The 21,413-nt window shown below is 47.6% G+C and overlaps 3 protein-coding genes across 3 annotated transcripts; all 3 read left to right on the top strand.

Moving 5' to 3' along the window:
• The first annotated feature begins 1,520 nt into the window (after positions 1 to 1,520).
• On the top strand, positions 1,521 to 2,248 carry LOC123408107 (early nodulin-93-like). Its single transcript, XM_045101298.1, has 3 exons — positions 1,521 to 1,801; positions 1,913 to 1,974; positions 2,066 to 2,248. The coding sequence occupies exons 1-3, from the start codon at positions 1,738 to 1,740 to the stop codon at positions 2,246 to 2,248; spliced, it is 309 nt and encodes a 102-aa protein (XP_044957233.1). The 5' UTR covers positions 1,521 to 1,737.
• A 9,340-nt stretch (positions 2,249 to 11,588) lies between these two features.
• Positions 11,589 to 12,383, top strand: LOC123412176 (early nodulin-93-like). The gene is made up of 3 exons (XM_045105115.1): positions 11,589 to 11,710; positions 11,866 to 11,927; positions 12,021 to 12,383. Exons 1-3 carry the CDS (start codon positions 11,647 to 11,649, stop codon positions 12,204 to 12,206), a joined length of 312 nt encoding a protein of 103 aa, XP_044961050.1. The 5' UTR covers positions 11,589 to 11,646; the 3' UTR covers positions 12,207 to 12,383.
• Positions 12,384 to 18,358: 5,975 nt separating this feature from the next.
• LOC123412177 (early nodulin-93-like) lies at positions 18,359 to 19,423 on the top strand. Its single transcript, XM_045105116.1, has 3 exons — positions 18,359 to 18,671; positions 18,785 to 18,846; positions 18,943 to 19,423. Exons 1-3 carry the CDS (start codon positions 18,608 to 18,610, stop codon positions 19,126 to 19,128), a joined length of 312 nt encoding a protein of 103 aa, XP_044961051.1. The 5' UTR covers positions 18,359 to 18,607; the 3' UTR covers positions 19,129 to 19,423.
• Positions 19,424 to 21,413: the final 1,990 nt, after the last annotated feature.

Raw genomic sequence — 21,413 nt, forward strand, 5'->3', positions numbered from 1 at the left:
GACTGTATCACCACTTGAACTGTATATTTGAGCTCGGGTGAACAGTAAACTCGAAAAACGTTCGAAAAATTCCAAAAAAATTAAGACCAACCTTGTCAAAAGTTCTAAGTGCATGCAAAAATTTGGTATGAAATAACATTTCTACAAGGCGTGGCAAAATAAACAAAATGTATACTCAGAAAATGCGTTATTTCGTGCCAAATTTTTGCACGCACTTAGAACTTTTGACAAGGTTGGTCTCAAAAAAATTCGAAATTTTTTGAACTTTTTTCAAACGTTTTTTGAGGTTACTGTTCACCCGAGCTCAAATGAGCTTAGGAGCCAAAACTCCACGTTCCTTTTCTCTCTTCTTTTTCATGATGGGCTGGTGGCGAAATGTCCAAAGGTGCGAACGGAGCAGTACTACTGGTACTAGTGTAGTTTCGCGGCGGTGAGGGAACGACGCCGGCGAAAGTACCCAAACTTTGACAAATGTTCTAAGTGCTCGTAAAATTTCATCATGAAATCACATTTTTGAAAGTCGTGGCAAAAAAAATTCGAAACTCTGAAAATACTACTTTCAAAAGCATTTTGGAGCACTATATTTTTTTGCCACGATTTTAAAAAATATGATTTCGTACTGAAATTTTACAAGCTATTAAATTTTTTGTCAAAGTCTGTTGTAAAATAAGTCAGATTTTTTGAGTATTTTATGAATCTACTGTTCACCAAAGCTCATTTGAGCTCGGGTGCAGAAGAGCACTTTTCATAACATGAGCTACTACTCCCTCCGTCTTAAAATAAATGACTTAAGCTTAATATAATATTGTATTAGAGTTAGTATAAGGTTGAGACAATTATTTGAAGAGAGAGAGGGAGTATCTGGTTGACTGTATCACCACTTCACCTGTGGGTTAATTAACCCTGCTTTTCTCTTTTCTTTTTTATTGATTGGTTGGTGGTGAAATGTACAAAGGTGCAAACTGAGCAGTACTAGTTCCTCCGTCTCGGTTTACAAGTCCGGCACATGTATTTATGTCGTCAATTTGATCAATTTAATGAAAGACATATGTATAAAAAAATATTATTTGAAAAATATTATATGTATAAAAAAATATTATTTGATCAATTTAATGAAAGACATCTGTTTTTCAATGATATAATTTTTATATTAAATGATGTATTTTATGTAAATAAATTAACGATTTACGTATACGTGTATGTTTTTAAGATGTGATGAAGCGACTACTAGTGTAGTTTCGCGGCAGTGTGAGGGAACGACGCCGACGCCGGATTGCGGCCGGGTTGGCGGAAAACTGGGAGCGGCAAGGCAAAACGGAGGGCACACTGCACAATGCTCGCTCGCGGCCAAACCCCGATGCCTCCTTTTATCCTGTGGCAGTGGAGTGGAATGGAGTGCACGTGAGATGCGCTCGTTTTTATACTATGACCAAGGACGCAGGGGCGGCGCCACCTGTGCTCTGCCGCAGCGCCGACCAACCCGCTCGCCCGGCCGCCGGTATCGCCTGAACACACCCACCGCCCAAAACCACGGTCTCGCCTCCCACCGTATCTATCGTCTTCTTGCGCCCACGCTGGTTGCCGGCCGGTTTCCTTCCGGCAGGCGGCAGCCTATATAAATCCGGCCGGAGCGCATTTCCTATCCATCTCATCTCACTCACACAGTCCACTGCTGCTGATACTTCACTGCTACTACCACTACCAGTTCACTTCACTTCCTTGGGATCTCGTGCCAAGATGTCTACGGTGACCCGCGCCTACCTCGACCAGAGGCTCGCCGCCGCCGACCGCTGCTCCAGAGGTAACCAGCGATCAATGCTCGTAGATGCCATTCCGTCGTGCATTGCATTGAAGCTTCTGTAATGTCTCTGTCCACTGAAACTTGATTGTCATTAACCTGTCGGCGTTACAGAGGCAGCCATGGCGGGAGCCAAGGCCGCGGCCGTCGCCACCGTCGCAGCCGCAGTCCCCACGGTGAGTTCGGATACAGCTCGTCAAGTTCAGAATCGTCCCTCGTGCTCCCAGTGATTTGTTCTCTGACTGGTGTTATATTAATATCGATTAGCTGGCGAGCGTGAGGATGCTGCCGTGGGCGAGGGCGCACCTGAACCCGACTGGCCAGGCACTCATCATTTCCACCGTCGCCGGGATGGCCTACTTCATCGTCGCCGATAAGGCCATCCTCTCCATGGCCAGGAAGCATTCCTTCGAGGACGCGCCGGACCACCTCAAGAACACCTCCTTGTAGATGTTAATCATGTTGCTCATGTAGGATTAGGAAAGAAAGCCAAACCGAGTCCTAGTAGTATTAGGATTCCTAGTCCTAGTCTATTTCCATAGTCCCTTGTGGACGTGTATAAAAGACACCCTAGGGGTGTTGATTGTAACACCAGAAAAACGAAAAGCAATACAAAGCAAAGGCTCGACACGGGCCTTTAGCCATCAAATCCATCGATCAGTTTTATTCGTGTCGCTAGTTACGCAAGTTCCGTCAAGTAGCCGGCCGAAGCAAGAATCGCGTAGGCACGCCTGTACAGCTGCATACGCACGTTCAAAAGCCAACAATTGGTATCAGAGCGTCGACGATCTACGATCTACGACGACGGACAGCGACGCTGAGTCGGTCAAGTCCGGCAGCGGCGGTGCCAAGGCGAACAAGAACGGCGACAAGGTGAAGAAGGGCGTCAAGTCAGCAACCAGTGGTGGAGGAACGAGCGGCGCTAACGTCCAGGCGCATCGCAACATCCCCATCCAGTACCCGATGCTCACCGACGCCAACTACGGCGTGTGGGCGGTGAAGATGAAGATTATTCTCCGAACCCTTCGAGTGTGGCAGGCAATCACGGACGACGACGTCGATGACGAGTCCGACGAAGGTGCCATGGCCGCCATAGCCCAGTCTGTGCCGGATTCCGTGCTGATGACATTGGCGGAGTTCGAGATGGCAAGAGAGGCGTGGAACGCACTCAAGGAGATGAGGATCGGAGAAGATCGCGTCACCAAGGCAAGGGCACAAGTGCTGAAGCGCCAATTTCACAAGTTGCAGATGGAGGAAACTGAATCGGTGAACGACTATGCCATGCGTCTTACTACTCTGGTGGGAGAGATCCGTGCGCTTGGTTCAAAGCTCGAGGAGACCGAGATCGTGGAGAAGTTTTTCAGTTCAGTGACTGATAAATTCACGTACATCATCGGCACGCTCGAGCAGCTTTACGACATCGACGACATGACCATAACGGAGGCGATCGGACGCCTGCGGACGTGGGAAGAGAATGCTCGTGGCTGTCGAAAAGGCAAAGGAGGAGGTAGTGACCAACTCATGTACTCGCGCGCAGATTGGGAGGCCCCAAGTAGCAAAGGAAGGCGTGACGGTGGCGAAGGCTCAAGCAACACGAAGGGCGATGGACAAACCGGAAAAGGCAAAGGAAAAGGCAAACCACAAGGTCGTGGTAAGGCGGGCCAATCTAAAGAGCAGAAACCACGGAACTTGGACTTGTCCGAGGTCAAGTGCTATAACTGCAATAAGATGGGTCACTTTGCGAAGGATTGTCCAAAGCCTAACAAGCGGGAGATCAAGGCAAATTTGGCAAAGCAGGAAGACGAAGGTCCAGGTCTTCTGATGGCCGAAGTTTGTGATCTCGCTGAAACGGTGGTTGTGAAACCAAGCCGGAAGGTGCTACTTCATGAGGAAAAAGTGACACCAAAGTTATCCAGTGATCAGAACGTGTCGTGGTATCTCGACACGGGTGCCAGTAACCACATGACGGGGTGCAAGGAGAAATTCCTCGAGCTGGAATACGATGTTGAAGGCTCGGTCAAGTTCGGTGATGGTTCAGCTGTGGAGATTTGCGGGCAAGGATCTGTCCTCTTTGAGGGTCTCACAGGCGAACATCGCATACTCACCGGAGTGTACTACATCCCAGGGCTGCGCAACAACATCATCTCTATTGGGAAGCTTGACGAGAATGGATGCAAGGTGAATATAGAGAGCGGAGTGATGACGATCTTCGACAACCTCCGAAACGTGCTAGCTCGTGTTAATCGCTCACGGAATAGGCTCTATATCCTCAACCTTGATCAATCTCAACCGGAGTGTTGGCTTGCCAAGAGTGATGATGATTCGTGGTTATGGCATGCTAGATTTGGACACGTTAACTTCTACGCCTTGAAGAAGATGTCAAAGATGCAGATGGTATCCGGGATGCCAGTTATCGACCATGTTGATCGAGTATGTGACGGGTGCTTGGTTGGAAAACAGCACCGCAGGCCATTCCCTGCTCAGTCTACCTATCGTGCAAGTGATGCACTCGAGCTGCTCCATGGTGATCTATGTGGCCCTATCACCCCGGCAACTCACGCTGGAAAGAAGTATTTCTTCCTTGTGGTAGATGACTACTCGAGATATATGTGGGTCATTCTCCTACGATCTAAAGATGAGGCGTTTGAAGCGTTCAAGAAATTAAAGGCTGCAACAGAGATGGAACACAAGCTGAAGGTTCGCGCTCTACGGACAGATCGCGGCGGAGAGTTTACGTCGAATGAGTTCAACGACTACTGCGAGAAGATTGGCACAAAGAGGTTCCTCACGGCACCTTACACGCCGCAGCAGAATGGGGTCGTTGAAAGGCGCAATCGAACCGTCGTTGACATGGCAAGGAGTTTACTCAACAGCAAGAACCTGCCGGGGACTTTTTGGGGAGAAGCTGTCTCGACGGCGGTCTATCTTCTCAACCGGGCTCCAACGAAGGCGGTGATCGGCAAGACTCCGTATGAAGCAATTTACGGACGTAAGTCGAATGTGTCTCATCTACGGACGTTCGGGTGCGTGGCACATGTGAAGACGGCGGAGCCACATCTCTCAAAGCTTGCCGATCGTAGCACCAAGATGGTGTTCATCGGATACGAGAGCAGTTCTGGCACCAAGGCATACCGTTTCTACGATCCACAAACCAAGCGTCTACGGATTTCACGCGACGTCGTGTTTGAAGAAAACCAAGCGTGGAATTGGAGCGCCGCAGCCGACGATGCTCCAAACAGTAACATATTTGCAGTTGAATTTCCAACTGATGATGATGCAGGGGAGGATGTCCAGGTGGTTGGCAAGACGCCCAACCAAGGTGACCACAATGGTAGTGATCATCATGGTGCCGACACCGACAACGACGCGCATAGGTCGCAAGGAGATAACGACAACGCCGCGCACGACACAGGCGGAGATCTCGACGAGAACATCGACAACGAGGCGCATAGTGACGACGACAATCAAGATGATGGTCACGGTCACGACGACTACGCCGACGACACGGATGTCGATGACACACCAAGGTCTCAGCCGTCTTCCTCAAGTGCATCAACACCGACACAATTTGTGTCGCCTCCTTCGCAAGCCACAACGGACTCCTCAGGGCCTCGTCGCTACAAGACCCTCAAGAAAGTCTACAAGTACACAAAGCCAGTTACGCTTGAGTACTCCGGACTATGTCTGTTCGGAGTTGAGGAGCCGGCGAACTTCGTAGAGGCGAGCAAAAGTCCTAGCTGGACGCACGCCATGGATGAGGAGATGAAGGCAATTGAGAGCAATGGCACGTGGACTTTGGTAACCCGACCTCCAAACCAAAAGACGATAGGTTTGAAGTGGGTTTACAAGTTAAAGAAGGACACGGAGGGTGCCATTGTGAAGTACAAGGCAAGACTCGTTGCAAAGGGCTACGTACAACGTCAAGGAGTTGACTATGATGAGGTGTTTGCACCGGTTGCTCGAATCGAGACGGTGAGAGTGCTCCTAGCTTTGGCAGCACAAGAGGATTGGAAGGTTCATCATATGGATGTTAAATCCGCTTTCCTCAACGGTGATCTCACAGAAGAAGTGTACGTGGAACAACCCCTCGGCTACGAGAAGAAAGGCGAAGAAGGGAAAGTTTACAAGCTCAAGAAGGCACTTTACGGGTTGAAGCAAGCGCCAAGAGCTTGGAACTCAAAGTTAGACCGAAGTCTGGTCTCGCTCGGGTTCAAGAGATGTCCCCTCGAGCACGCAGTCTATACAAAGAACTCCAAAGGCTCAAACCTGCTAGTTGGAGTTTATGTCGACGATCTGATTATCACCGGAGATAGCGTAAAAGAAATTGAACGTTTCAAGGCGCAAATGAAGAACAAGTTTAGCATGAGTGATCTGGGATTACTCAGCTATTACTTGGGCATCGAAGTGAAGCAAAGCTCCGGAGAGATTTCCCTATGTCAATCGGCTTACGCGGTCAAGTTATTGGACAAGTGTGGCATGTCAGATTGCTACGCGACACAAGTTTCAATGGACCAACGTCACAAGTTGAGCAAGCGTAGCTCAAATCCGCCGGTGGACACCACAATGTATCGAAGCGTTGTGGGCAGCCTAAGATATTTGGTGCATACCCGACCTGACTTGGCTTATTCAGTCGGGATCGTGAGTTGTTTCATGGAGAATCCGACAACCGAGCACATGAGCGCGGTCAATCAAATCTTGCGCTATGTGAAAGGCACCATTAATCTTGGTTGCACGTACAGAAAGGGAAAGGAAGGATTGATCCTTCGTGGATATTCAGATAGCGACATGGCAGGTGATGTTGATGACCGAAAGAGCACAACGGGCATGGTTTTCTACCTTGGCCCGAATCCGATTAGCTGGAATTCTCAGAAGCAAAAGGTGGTGGCACTGTCTTCATGCGAGGCAGAATACATAGCGGCAAGCACGGCGGCTTGTCAAGCAGTGTGGCTGAGAAGACTCCTAGCTATTCTTGCAAAGCGGGAGGTGTAGAAGGTGTCACTGAAGATCGATAACCAAGCTGCAATCTCGTTGTGCAAAAATCTGGTTCATCACGAAAGGAGCAAGCACATAGATACCCGGTTCCACCATATCCGGGAGTGCATTGAAGAAGGGTTGATCGAGGTTCAACATGTGAACACGAAAGACCAACTTGCCGATATTTTCACCAAGTCCCTCGGTCGACAGAAGTTCATCGAGATGAGGAGGAAAGTCGGAGTGCAAGAAGTGAAGTCAAGCAACAAGATTAAGGAGGTGAATGTAGATGTTAATCATGTTGCTCATGTAGGATTAGGAAAGAAAGCCAAACCGAGTCCTAGTAGTATTAGGATTCCTAGTCCTAGTCTATTTTCATAGTCCCTTGTGGACGTGTATAAAAGACACCCTAGGGGTGTTGATTGTAACACCAGAAAAACGAAAAGCAATACAAAGCAAAGGCTCGACACGGGCCTTTAGCCATCAAATCCATCGATCAGTTTTATTCGTGTCGCTAGTTACGCAAGTTCCGTCAAATAGCCGGCCGAAGCAAGAATCGCGTAGGCACGCCTGTACAGCTGCATACGCACGTTCAAAAGCCAACACTCCTTCCATTAGTTAGACCTGCAATAAACTGCGCTTCTCTGCCAATAAACTGTACGCCTCTACTGAAAGAAAGCGTAAAGTTCAGTGAAGGAGGCGGTCACCATGCGAGGGCTGCAGACAGTGAGTGGTGTACTGCGCTTCTCTTCTCTGTGTGCAAAACACTTTCTATCTGATGAAGCAAAGCAATCATCATGTATCCACCCAGTAATCTTGAATTAATAATAACTTGCATTTGTACAGCTCAGGTTCACCGGCCATCACCCCATCTTCCATTTACTCGTTTGTTGTTATCATTTGACATGTGTGGCAGTGGTAGAGCATGCAGAAGACAGAAATACCCACGGAACTCTTTGACCCGCCATTCCTCTCATGTTTGTGATGCACATCGGGATCACCACTTCTTAAATATTTCCTCTATCTTAAAATAGGTGTCTCAACTTTATACTACATTCGTCTAAGTGTATAGGACATGCATGTAGTTCTAGGTCGTTAATTTAACTACTTAATTATGTATTATATGTAATAAATAATATATCATTAGATTCATATGGGGATGTAGTCTCTGAATATGTAATTTTTATCGCATATAATACATATTAGCTACTCCATCCGTTCCTAAATATAAGTCTTTCTAGAGATTTCACTAGTGGACTACATATATATGGATGTATATAGACATACTTTAGAGTATAGATTCAATCATTTTGCTCTGTATGTAGACCCTTAGTGAAATCGCTTAAAAGACTTATATTTAAGAACGGGGGAGTAGTTAAATTAACAAGCTAGAACTACGCGCATGTCCTATATACTTGGGAAGGTAGTACTAGCTTTAGTATAAAGTTATTTTAAATTTGTAACATTTATTTTGGGATGGAGGTAGTATTTTCATAAAGTTTAATACATGGCGTGGCAAATAAAGAAAGTCTTTAAAGAAAATAGATGATAATCCTTAGAGCAGTTGTGCATTTCAACAAAAGAGAGAATGGATCATGTGCCTTCACTCCATTAACCGCGCACTAGAACAAGTGTTTGCACATACGAAAGTGTTGACGCATATTTCAGGAAATGTTGATCCGGTTAGGATGTAGTACTTGTAGAGCGGCCGTCGTGAGCCAGCGGCTTTATCCTAGTTTAGGTCTATCTTCCCTTTGATTGAACTTTTGAAGTTCAGAATATACTACGCTTTTATCTCCATTTTCTCGAAGCTAATCATCACAATCATTAATGTAGCATCTTCGTCATCTGATTTTGATGAATTCATGAACTTGTGAATGAATACATCAAGCTCCTAGCCTTTATACTACTCATGTGACAAGACCGAATCCATTGTTTTTCCACAAAAGAATCCAAAATAATTGCATTGACATTATCAAACACATGGAGGGCAAGGTGTACGACGGGAAGAGTGGTATGTACCATGGCAGGAGGAGTTTTGTGGTGGTGATACTCGCGCTATGGGGTCAAGACGACATCGAATCTAGGGTGGCTGAAAAGCTAGGGAAGGGCCATCGCGAACGAGGGAGAAGAGAGGAGAGGAAAAAGACATGTATGGCCAGGTTTGGAAGATTTGATGAAATTTGTGGTAGGTCCCGTCTCTCAGATCCAATGCATTTGGGCCGCCCAATATCTGTCTTGGATAAGGTTTATATGTAAGAGGTGTCGGTCAATCCAGACTTATAGGACCAACTTCACAGAGCTGGCTAGGTTGCTATTTCTTTACTGGTCAGTGACCGAACACTGAACACCTCAGTCCTTGACATGCGTGAAGACAACCATTGTGATGCTAGCAAATTCCTGACTAAATTGAGCATGGCACATAGTTGTACGTACCTAGCTCAATTTTTCTTAATTTGAAACACACTTGGAAGTTTTGGATGGCATCCACTTGGTATTTTTTGGTAGCCGCATTTCTCGGCCCCTTCTTGACATTTCCTTGGTATTCGGTAGCCAAAACCTTGGTCAGGGTTGAGATTTGCGACGATGGAAGATCTAGGGTGGTGGTGCGACTGCAAGCGATGACAGGACTGGCTAGTGAAAACCTTTACGTTATTTGGATAGGTGATCAACGTTATGTATTTTCAATGTTCAAGAAATCGGTAACTAGTAGCTTCTCGGTCTGCTTGAGAGTAACGATTAATCAGTGAATGAGCCTATAAACTGAATTAATCGGTCGACCATTGTCAGTAGATTAAATAGAAATTTGCCAATTTATATCTATACTTTTTATTTATTATACCATACTTCATGCACCTATAGCTATGTAATATATCAAAATATTCTACTGTAGGCATATAAAATAAAGACAAGAGATAAAATTAATAATCATTATACATCTAAATCTACAAAATCTTAAAATTCAAAATCATCAATTTAACATTGAACTTGTTCATATACTTGCTAACATATATCATACTATATACTACAAATAATAACCGAAATCAAGAGTTCCATCTACTGGCTAATCGGACGAGGTATTTCCGAGCATGCGATCAACAAAGGATTTGCAGGGAACCGCTGGCGGAATTGGATTGCGGACGGGTTGGCCGAAAACGGGCTTTGCTACACCTACCTAGAGATTCTAGGTAAAGTTACGCGTGGTAGTTGATTTGTCATGATTAGATTGGATGAAAAAACAGCCCAGGCCTCACCCCACGAAAATCAGGGACGGTGAAGATTTAGATTACGAAGGTTAAGTAAGATTATGTAACCAAATTACATAGGTGTAGGATTATTGGCCGAAAACAGGGAGCGCCAAGGGCACACTCACTCACATACTCCTGCTCCTATATATGATGCAGCACCTACACGCCAACCCCGATCGATTGATTCCTTATCTTTATCCACTTGCAGCGCAGCGCAGTGCCCACCAAAAAGAATCAGTGACGAGGCGCGTGGGGTGGTTTTTTATATGCGGACCAGGTTAAAGGAGGCGGCGCCACATGCGCTCTGCCGCAGAGCAGCGCCGGCCACCGGCCACCCGCTCGGCTCGAAACCACGGTCTCGCTTCCCATCGTATCGTATCAGCTCGCTTTCCTCTCCGCACGCCGGTTTCGCGGTTTCCTGCGGCCTATAAATCCGGCCGGAGCACCGAGCTCTGCCCCATCTCATCTCACACACCACCACTCATCTTCTTGCCTCACACACTTCACTGTTACTAAGACCCTGTTTGGTTCCAATAAGTCAGGTGACTTATAAGTCAGGTGACTTAAAACCAGTGACTTATAAGTCATCCTTGTTTGGTTGTCACCTGACTTATAAGTCACCTGACCACACCGGCGACCTCGTCACTGGACAGACCTCGCCGCGCTCTGGACGCCGCCCGGCACGACGGCGTTGTGGTCGTCGTCGACCTCGCCGAAGAACGGCTCGCCGGAGTAGCGGAGCATGCAGGCGTCGAGCCAGACGACGGCGTCCTTCTTGGACGAGCAGAGGCGGTGCTGCAGCCGGCGGGACGGGGCGGGGCGCGGCGGGGCGCTGCAACCGGCGGGCGGGGCGAGGTGCTGCAGCCGGCGGGGCGGGCGCGACGGCCGGCGGGGCAGGGGCGGGGCGGGGCGCGACGGCCGGCGGGGCAGGGGCGGGGCGCGACGGGGCGCGACGGCCGGCGGGGCAGGGACGGGGCGGGGAGCGACGGCCGGCGGGGCAGGGGCGGGGCGACACGGCCGGCGGGGCAGGGCGCGGCGCGGCGGCCGGCTGGCGGGGCGCGACGGCCGGCGGGGCAGGGGCGGGGCGAAGCTCCTGCCGGCCATGGTGGAGACCGGGCGGCGAGCGGAGGAGGCGAGCCGATCCGGGCGTTGGGCGAGGCGGAGCTCGCGCTTCTGGCCTGGGCGAGCCGAGCGAGCTCGCGTTGGAGCTCAGCGGCGGCGAGGGCAGCAGCGGTGCGCGGTGGGGAGGGATGGGCGAGGCGCGCTGCGCAGTGGGTGGGGATGGAGCTCGGCGGCGGCAAGGCGCGCTGCGCGGTGGGAGCGGCGGCGAGGCGCGCTACGCGGTGGGGAGCGGATGGGGCGGTGGGCACGGGTGGGCGGTGGGCACGGCTGAAAAGGTGGTGGGACCCATCAAAAAGTAAGTGACTTATAAGTTTTAAGCTAGGGTATCGCAACTTATGACTTATAAGTTAGGGTGACTTATAAGTTAGGCCCTTTTGGCAAAATAAGTCATTTTTTGCATTTTTAACTTATAAGTTGGTGACTTATTTGTAACAAAACAGGGCCTAAGAAGTCACGAGTAGTTCACTTCCTTCGGGTCTCCTGCCACCAAGCTTTGCTCCGGCGAAGATGTCTACGGTGACCGGCGCCTACCTCGACCAGAGGCTCGCCGCAGCCAAGCGCTGCTCCAGAGGTAACCAAAACGATATGATGCCCCGCCGGTTCACTGTGCCGGCAATGCTCTCGCCGTTCTATTCTAGGAGTGCATTGCAGTTATGTGCAGTCCTGTCTACTGAAAGCCTGGAACTAGACCCAAACTAACACGCCTGTGTTGATTGGTAACTGCAGAGGCTGCCATGGCCGGAGCCAAGGCCGCGGCCGTCGCCACCGTCGCCGCCGCAGTGCCCACCGTAAGCACACGTTTATCAGCCTGCACCACTGAGTTTTTGACGTCGAACGAATAATCATCTCACCGTCTTCTTCTTCCGTGCCTTTTTCTGCAGCTGGCGAGTGTGAGGATGCTTCCGTGGGCCAAGGCGCACCTGAACCCCGCCGGTCAGGCGCTCATCATCTCCACCGTCGCCGGGATGGCCTACTTCATCGTCGCCGACAAGACCATCCTCTCCATGGCCAGGAAGCATTCCTTCCAGGACGCGCCGGAGCACCTCAAGAACACCTCATTCCACTAATTATTGGGCTGTATGTACGTTTTTGCTGAAAGATACTCACGTAGTACGAGTATAATGTTCAGCGAGGCGATGCAGATCAGGCCTTGCGCCTCTGTCCGTGCAGGCACTTGTCTGATGAAGTAATCATAATGTATTCAGCCAGTAATCTTGAATTAATAATGACTTGCATCTGTTCAACTCTGCTTCTCCCTTATCCAGCCAGCCATCACCCATCTTATACATGTGCCAGAGCATGTAAAAAGACGTAACGAGCACTGAATTCTTTGACCCCCCCGCCCCTCCCATGTTCTGCGCCGCATATCCCGACCGTGCCACCTCACTCGTCATAGTTTTTTAGCACAAGGTTTATCTTAAATAATAAAAATACAGCTGCACTATTTGGTTGAAACGATCACATCCTATATGCAGCAAGTCATTCCAGTTTATTCTGTTTTGTTTTTAAATACTATAACTTTAAACCGAGCCTCATAACAATGATCTGTTTTCACGGTTGTGTTTGTTACAACGAGCTCTTTAAAACTGGATCCCATATGGATATATTTTGATAAACTTTTTTTAAGCAACCGTGGAGTAATGTTTAGGCAATTTTAGTGTTAAAGAGAAATAATTTTTATTAATGCGCGTAATATGATCGCCTATCAACATTATTTTTTAAATTATCTATCATGACTAGAAGGTTAAATAACTTCACCCTTTAGCAACCACATGACAAATGAAGTCTGAAATTTCCAAACTGAAAAGGCTAAATTATGGGTCGGATGTGCATGCTCGGCTCCGCATGCGTTGGATGTCCATTTATTCCTGTACGAAAAAAATTCAAAAAGATATAACTATCAAACCGTGTGTGGAAATTATGATATGTTTTCATCGTTGGGTTCCTCGTGACGAACTCTTCAAAACGAGATCTCATATGAATATGATTTGAAGATTTTTTTCAAAAGCAACTTCGATGCTGTATGAGGCAACTTTGGTACTAAACAGAAACAACTTTGATGATGTATGAATTGCATTGTGTGTATACACATGAGTTGCTTGTTGAAATGCACTGGAGTTGCGCAAAAAACACACTAAAAGTTGCTAACTTTTTTGTGATACTAGAGTGCAATTATGACAACTATTCATAAATAGAAGGCAACTGAGCATTAATGCCACGCAACTGAACATCAACCATAGGCAATTGACCATCAGTAATAGGAAACTGAGCATCATAATTGAGCAATTTTATACTATTTTGAAGGCAACTGAGCATCATAATTGAGCAATTTTATACTATTTTGAAGGCAACTGAGCATCAAAATCGAACAATTCCACAGCATTTGTAGGCAAGTGAACATCAATCATAGGCAACTAGTCAATTGTTACTCAGTGGTAACCAACTTAGAAGAATTCTTCGCTGGTAGATAGTCATACTAAGGGGGGAAAGGAGTTGCTTGCCTATAGCACTAAAATTGCCTCATCTAGCACATAAATTTGCTCAAAAAAAGTTCGTAGAAATCTATCCATATGGAATCTAATTTTGAAGAGCTCGTCATAAGAAACACGACCGTGAAAACGTATCGTCATTTTGATGCTCGGTTCAAAAGTTACGATTTTTTGAATTTTTTTAAACGCTAATAAGTACACGTGGTTGATTGTTCTCGGGTGCGTCCGCTACCACCGTGAGCGGACATTGCTGCGCTCGGTAGCCACGGCCAAGGTTTATACTTGAGAGGGTGTGACATGTAAACATTAAAAAAAATGCGGCACGTTTAACAAAAAATGTGACAAAAAGACAAATCTGAAAGAAAAGTTTAGCCATATTAGGTTCACATTCCTATAGCCTATACTACTGGAGTTACTGTCCTGTGGATTAATTTGAGGCGTTTGTCACTAGAAATAGGGACATACTTGACATTTCATTCATGACGAGCATTAATAAAATATTCTATCCTTGTATCGTATACACGTGCCCAAGTGTATTGTGAGATGCCTTTATAAAAGACAAACGCGTCTAAAACGTATGTTGAAATTTTTAGGACAAGGTTTGATTTATGGCTATAAAACTATGCGCGTTGAACTTTTTCTATAATACGTTGGCAAACTAGTCCCTACAATTTGAAATTTTGGTTAGTCAAATAGTGAAATGGCAAAAGGCTTGTTGAACAAAAGTGATACCAAACTCTACATTATTTATTATTTTTATGAATACATGCTAACAGAAAAAATTAATTGCTTTTTATCTAATGCAGCAAGAATGTTTAAAAAGATCCAATCCAACTGATAGTGAAAGAAAGTTACTCCATCCGATCCAAGTTAATGGTCGCAACTTTAGTAGGGAGTAGTAGAACCTTTCCTATACCATAAGGAATTTGCTTCCTACAAAATTGATGTTAGCACTAAGAGTTACGATGTTAGCTGCACAGTGAAAATATTAAGTAAAACAAAGTGCAAGCCTGAATTGTTGTGTTGATCACAGTCCACATGTATGAGGCAGCAAAACTTTCAAAGAAAAATTGATGAATGAACTCATGTGATTTGGAGTGAATTGGACACTGAGAGAGAGGGGAGGGGACCTAGCCGCCAGCGGAGGCCGCACCCTCTCTTCTCCTTGCTGCCATGGGGCAAAGCCCGACTGGCGTCGATGGCGAAGGGGCTCCTCTCCCCACACTCGACGGCGTTAGTGTTGACTGGTAGTGCCGGGCAGCGACGGGGCCTCCTCTCCTCCCGCTCGGTGGCGTTGGTGCCGACTGGTAGTGTCGAGCGACGACGTGGCGCGTGCGGCAGCAAGGTCACATGGGTCTTGCCTGGACATGGAGGGCTGATGACCCACAAGTTTAGGGGATCAATCATAGTTCTTTCTATAAATAAGAGTGTCGAAACCAACGAGGAGCAGAAGGAAATAATAAGCGATTTTCAGCAAGGTATTATCTGCAAGTGCTATAAGTAACAGTGATAGATAGTCTTGTAGCAAGATAATTCATAATAAGTGACAAGTAACAATAGTAGCAAATGTGCAACAAGATAGCTCAATCCTTTTTGTAGCAAATGACAGGCCTGAAAGTACTTTTATATGAAGCAACTGCTTCCGTGAACACATGAGAATTTCCGTCTAGTCATATTCATCATATTGAGTTGATTCGCGTTCACTACTTTGATAATTTTATATGTGGATAGACCGGTGTTAAGGTGTTGTTCTTACTTGAACAAGAAACCAACTTATCATTACCCTCTCTCGCAAACATCCGCAGCTACAAAAGAAGAATTAAGATAAATCGAACCATAGCATTAAATGTGTGGATCCAAATCAGCCCCTCATGAAGCAATGCATAAACTGGGGTTTAAGCTTCTGCCAGTCTCGCAATCCATCATCTACTTGTTACTCCATAATGACTTTCCTTGGACCCATAACATGGTGAAGTGTCATGTAGTTGACGTTCACATGACACCACTAAAAGAAATAACAACATACATATCATCAAAATATCGAGCGAATACCAACATTATATGATTATTTATAACAAGACTTCTCCAATGTCCCCGGGAACAATAGTTACTACTCGCACCTCATCAACATATTCAAGATGAGAGGTGTAATAATAATAATTAAGGATTTGATCATAATGTCTTCCACCAAGTAATCCAATAAGCATCAACTATAAGATGTAATCAACACAGCTAATAACCCACATGTACCAATCTGAGGTCCCGAGACAAAGATTGAATACAAGAGATGAACTAGGTTTGGAGACGATATGATGATGGTGAAGATGTTGATGAAGATCGGTCCTTCCACGAAGGAGGAAACATTGGTGATGATGATAACTTTCATTTTCCCCTCCTGGAGGAAAGTTTGCTCGGCAGAATCTCTCTGTCGAAGAGAAAAAGGGCCTCTGCCCAGGTTTCCGCCTCGAGACGACGGCGCTTTACCCCGAAAGGTTACTTATCATTTTTTCTAGGTCAAAACACGCCATATAAGAGGAGAGGGACATCAGAAGGGCCAACAAGGGCGTGGTCGCGCCCTGTTGCCTTGGCGCCAATAGGTGGCTCCCTTGTGGCATATTTTTGACCCAGTAATTTTTAAATATTAAGGAAAAATTCTTCGTCAAGTTTCACACCATTTGGAGCATCTTGATTTTTTTGCCTTTTTCCGGTTTCCCGGTTCAGAATTTCAATGTCCAGATATTTCCCTCTTTATGATATACCTTACATATTCAAAGAGAAATGACATAAGAATGATGTGATAATAAGAAATAATGGACAAGAATAATACAAATATTAATAATAATTAATGATGCAAAATGGACTTATCAACTTTTGCAAGCTTAGACCTTGCTTGTCCTCAAGCAAAATCCAAACTTGAAAATAATTACCACAAGATTTAAGAGAGAGGTGTTGATAAAAATATAATACGAACATGAGAGCATGAGGAATATTAACATAGTAGTAAGTATTTTATTATATAGCTCCTCATAAACAAGTAATAATCCATTCATAGATATTGGAGTAAGAAGAATAAACTTTATTGACAATCAACAAACAATGTTCTCAGTCATTGAGACAATCATAATTCATTATATTTCAGAGAAAAGTCTATGTAAGAGTTTTTTTACACGTTCATATACTCAACTATCATTTAATCTTCTATGATTGCTCACGCTCAAGACATATTTTCGAAGCTCATGTTTATATAGGACATGTAGGAAGATTGGGGCTTAAATAATTTGCCACTTAACTTATTTTACCTTAAAGATAATGTTAACAATAATAAATCATGATAATATATATCCATTTGGATATATAAGAGCAACTCCAACGAGGCGACCCATTTTGTCCGTCCACGTTCGTTAGAGTCGCAGAGACAAAAGCGCCGGCCCAACGCGGCGACCCATTCCCAAAATCCGTACGCATTGCGTCCGCACGGACCTATTTCCGACCCAAAATTGCGTCTGAAATGCATCGACGCAGACGCGATGCGGGCGTGCCGCGCGGCCGGTCTATGTCCGCCGCGGTCCCACTTGTGCACCGCCCAACCACCAGCCATGTCTTATTAAATGCCGTCACCTACCTAGGGGCCCTCTTGGTAGTGTGTGGGCGGTCCATGTGCCCTTCCTTTTTTATGAAAGCATGCGGTGAGGACGGCCTCATCCACTTACAACCCCCGTCCACATCTGGCCATGCAGTGCTCCTCCCTGACAGTACCACCGGCCAGTGCAGTATCCGGATGTCAACCTGCCTCACGACTGGTATCTGCATCCGCAACGGGTCCCTATTCCAGCAGTGCCACGCTCGACGTGGGCGCAGGCCGAGGAGGTTCTCCGGCGTCGTGAGACCCTCACTCTGGAGCAGCGGCAGATGCGTGCCTACTCGCCAGACTCCCCCAACTGGGAGCGTTGGTTGGCGCTAGAGCACGAGAAGGAGCGACGCCGGGTCGTGCACGTTGACTACGATGTTCCTCCGCCGCTGCCTGAGGTTCTGCTGCACGAGGAGGACGAAGAGGAGGCGTACCAAGCTGCCCTCGAGCGAGTCGTGCATGAGGCACTGGAGGCGAGCAAGATCGAGGAGGCCCAATGGGATGGGATGGAGCGGCTTGTTCGGCGGTAGGGGACTCCGTCCATGCCCTGCTCTTCATCCCGCCTCCTCCACCACCGCGTGTTTTTTCTTCGACGTGTTATTTTTTTTCTACGCGAATAAATTTGGATCAGTCTTTCCTTGGACGCTTAAGCCGACCCATGTAAAAATACGGACGCGCAAATCCACGTAAACAATCGTCGCAAAAAAAAAATCCACGTAATAAACAATCCAAACTAACGAAAAACTGATAAAATGCGCGTGCCAAAGCAAACCGACGATAAAAACAGACGATCCAAATCAGCAAACCGCCGGCGGAATTGCCTGATTGCCGACGGGTTGGCCGAAAACTGGCAGCGCGCCGCACACACACAGATCTGAAGCGAAACGGAGTGCACGCTGAGTGACACTGCGTTCACGCACATGCTCCTACGTGTTATCCTACGCGCGCTAGCGCCGTGCCAACCCCCCATCGATGCCTCCTCTTATCCAGTGCAAAGTGTAGTGGAGTGCTCCCATTTTTATACGACCGACGAACGAGGCGCGGCCACCTGTGCTGTGCTCTGCTGCAGCGAGGCGCCCTCCCGCCGGTACCACCGCTCGCTCGTCTCAAAACCGTGGTCTTGATTCCCACCGTATCAAGTCCGTCTTCCTCCCGGCACGCCGGTTTCGCGGTTTCATGCGAACTACGTATAAATCTCGCCGGAGCACCTTGCTCTCCCCACCGCACCTCACTCCACCTACTGCTACTACTACTTACTCATCTTTTTAGCTACTGCACTTGGCTTTGCTGCTACTGCTCGTTCACTTCCTTCCGATCTCGTACAACCAAGCTCTGCTCCCGGCGAAGGAAGATGTCGACGGTCACCCGCGCCTACCTCGACCAGAGGCTCGCCGCAGCTAAGCGCTGCTCCAGAGGTAGGTAACCAACGAGCGACGGCCGGTTCCGTTATGCATTGCGGCTTATTTATGTGCTGTCTGTGTCTGTCGGAACTTGATTGCGATTAACATGTTACATGTGTGTGCTGCAGAGGCTGCCATGGCCGGAGCCAAGGCCGCGGCCGTCGCCACCGTCGCAGCCGCAGTGCCCACAGTAAGTATCCAGAAAGCTAGCCATTTGGTTGTTGGAGGAGATCGCGCGCTCCATAGTTGATCGCATGTCTCATGAATCTGCTATCCATGATTTCAGCTGGCGAGCGTGAGGATGCTGCCGTGGGCCAAGGCATACCTGAACCCGACCGGGCAGGCGCTCATCATCTCCACCGTCGCGGGGATGGCCTACTTCATCGTCGCCGACAAGACCATCCTCTCCCTGGCCAGAAAGCACTCCTTCCAGGACGCGCCGGAGCACCTCAAGAACACCTCCTTCCACTAATTAGACGCCGTGATTAGCTAGGGCGGGCGCAATAAACTGATCGACGGCCGTACGTGTCTGATGAATGTGTGAATGAATGATGATAGACTGTATAGTGTTCAGTGACACTGTGACAGGGGCAGTGCCGAATGATGTAGTGCGCTTCTCCTCCTTCATGTACTTTTTCTTTTGTTTTCTTCCTTCTTCTTCATGCACTTATCTGATGATGATGTGCAGTAATAATTTATGTAGCCGTGTATTATCTTCAGGAGTATTATCTTATTATCTTGCCAGAGGTTCGTAACTTTACGTAAAACAATTCGTAAGTCTAGCATTTTTGAATAAACAACTGCTACTAGTAACATTTGTACAACTCTCTGCTTCACGTGCAAAAATGCTACGCTTACATAAAAATTTACATAAGACTACGTAACTTAACTAACTACTAATCCTTTCAGCCCTGATTTCAACTGGGTGGGCCCCTTCCCTAATTTTCTCAAATTAAAAAACGCCACCTAAACTATTAGGTTAGTCTATGTATTATAGCTACGTAGGCCTAGCATTACTGTACTATCACACATCTTGTCTTCGCTCAGAAAAGAAAGTCATTGCACTCCTACTCCGTTTTTCTTTAACAGCAACTCCAACAGAGCGACACATTTCCTGCGTCGCCGTACATTTAGATACACACGGATATAAAAGACGGTCTAACGCCCTGACATAAACGGACGCGTGTTCACATTTTTCCGCTTGCCGATCCATTTTCGACCCAATTTTGAGCCTGATTTGAATCGGTGCGGACACAAAGCAGACACGGACGACGCACACTACGACCATTCCCTGGCCCGCGAGTCGGTGGCACATTGGTCGTTTTCCACCCGCATCTAGCCCTCGCCTCGCCTCGGTCCTAGTCCCCTCGCCGTCGCCGCCGCCCATTGTGGTGCCTCAGCATGGCGGAGAAGCGACATCGTTTGCACAGTTCATCCCATTTCCTCACGCAATGCGTAATTTGGAAACTCATATTCAGTTGCAAGATAATTTGGTTGAGCATATGTGGTATGATGTTGGCAATGACTAGCTGTATTTTGTAGACAATCTAAACTTTTATTGGGTTTGAAAAACTTTTCTATATTTTATTTTTGATTGTGAAACTATGCTATATCATTTGCTGTTGCAAAATATATAAAATATCCGTATTTGTTCAAAAACCGGCGCTAGCCGGCCAGACGGACAAATATGGGTTGGCGCATTGGACACGCTACCGACTCAAATCAAATCGTAACCCGGGTGAACACGGAGCCGATGGATGACCCAAACGGACGAAAAGCGAACAAAATCGCTGTCCGTTTGGGTCGGCCGGTTGGAGTTGCTCTAAGGCAACCACAAGGCACGACGTTAACTCGTCCGCCTGCATTCGTTTAGATGTAAACAGGCATAAACCACGGCCCAACGCACGGGAGTTTTCAACCCATTTCGAGTTCAAGTTTGGGTTGCGTTTGCAGTCAAACAGACAGCGCGCCGACGGGCATGATGCGCGCCATTGTCCTCCTTTGGCACGCCAATCCGGGACACACCCCTCCCACTCTCTCTCCATATCGCTCAAACTCTCTCGCGCGTCCCTTCCCCTCCCTCCTTCATGGACGGCGACGCAATAAACCCTGGCGATGCGGTAGCAGCCGCGCCCCTCACGGCGAAGAAAAGGGTCCCAAGGGTCCCAGGAAGCCTCGCTCCGAGCTCACGTTGGCGATCATCGCCAAACTCAATGCCGACTTGGCGAAGAGGAGGGACTGGCATTTAAAGGTGGGAGAGATGATGGCGGTTGCGGCCTACGTCGTCGAGGCCGCCGCCCCGCGTCAAGCGCAACATCTTGCCGACATTGACAACAAGGAATCCATCATCTCCAACGGGCACACCCTCCTCATGTTAGGGTTGGGAGGACTACAGTCAGTCATCCTCTCGATCGCTGCCATGGCCACGGCGAGCATGGGACCGTCGGCCGCTCGTCCTCCTCAGTACAGATCCACCACACCCGAGACGCCAGGGTGCCGTCCTTCGGACAGCCATGGGCAGACATGGTTCTCCACGCCGCCGGAGTACAACGTGGTTGCTCCCGCCACGTCCGCGGGGGTCATCGACCTAAAACATGATGCCGAGGTACAGATGTAAAGTGGCGCTGGCCAGACGACTGGCGGGACACACAGTAAGCAGCCCCGGTCATTCCCGATGGCAACCATATCCGACGCCCGTAAGTTGTTCGACACAATACCACTTCCGACGCCCACAACCGACTATCGTGATTGCTCGGC

This window comes from Hordeum vulgare, chromosome 7H (genome assembly GCF_904849725.1).
Source record: "Hordeum vulgare subsp. vulgare chromosome 7H, MorexV3_pseudomolecules_assembly, whole genome shotgun sequence".
In the NCBI taxonomy this organism is placed as follows: Eukaryota; Viridiplantae; Streptophyta; class Magnoliopsida; order Poales; family Poaceae; genus Hordeum; species Hordeum vulgare.

What these genes read in the sequence shown, in the direction of transcription:
- LOC123408107 (XM_045101298.1), top strand. Translation starts at nt 1,738, where the DNA reads ATGTCTACGGTGACCCGCGCCTACCTCGACCAGAGGCTCGCCGCCGCC. An exon ending in CGCCGACCGCTGCTCCAGAG is followed by an intron (nt 1,802 to 1,912) that starts GTAACCAGCGAT and finishes TCGGCGTTACAG; the next exon opens with AGGCAGCCATGGCGGGAGCC. An exon ending in TCGCAGCCGCAGTCCCCACG is followed by an intron (nt 1,975 to 2,065) that starts GTGAGTTCGGAT and finishes AATATCGATTAG; the next exon opens with CTGGCGAGCGTGAGGATGCT.
- LOC123412176 (XM_045105115.1), top strand. Translation starts at nt 11,647, where the DNA reads ATGTCTACGGTGACCGGCGCCTACCTCGACCAGAGGCTCGCCGCAGCC. An exon ending in AGCCAAGCGCTGCTCCAGAG is followed by an intron (nt 11,711 to 11,865) that starts GTAACCAAAACG and finishes TGGTAACTGCAG; the next exon opens with AGGCTGCCATGGCCGGAGCC. An exon ending in TCGCCGCCGCAGTGCCCACC is followed by an intron (nt 11,928 to 12,020) that starts GTAAGCACACGT and finishes CTTTTTCTGCAG; the next exon opens with CTGGCGAGTGTGAGGATGCT.
- LOC123412177 (XM_045105116.1), top strand. Translation starts at nt 18,608, where the DNA reads ATGTCGACGGTCACCCGCGCCTACCTCGACCAGAGGCTCGCCGCAGCT. An exon ending in AGCTAAGCGCTGCTCCAGAG is followed by an intron (nt 18,672 to 18,784) that starts GTAGGTAACCAA and finishes TGTGTGCTGCAG; the next exon opens with AGGCTGCCATGGCCGGAGCC. An exon ending in TCGCAGCCGCAGTGCCCACA is followed by an intron (nt 18,847 to 18,942) that starts GTAAGTATCCAG and finishes CCATGATTTCAG; the next exon opens with CTGGCGAGCGTGAGGATGCT.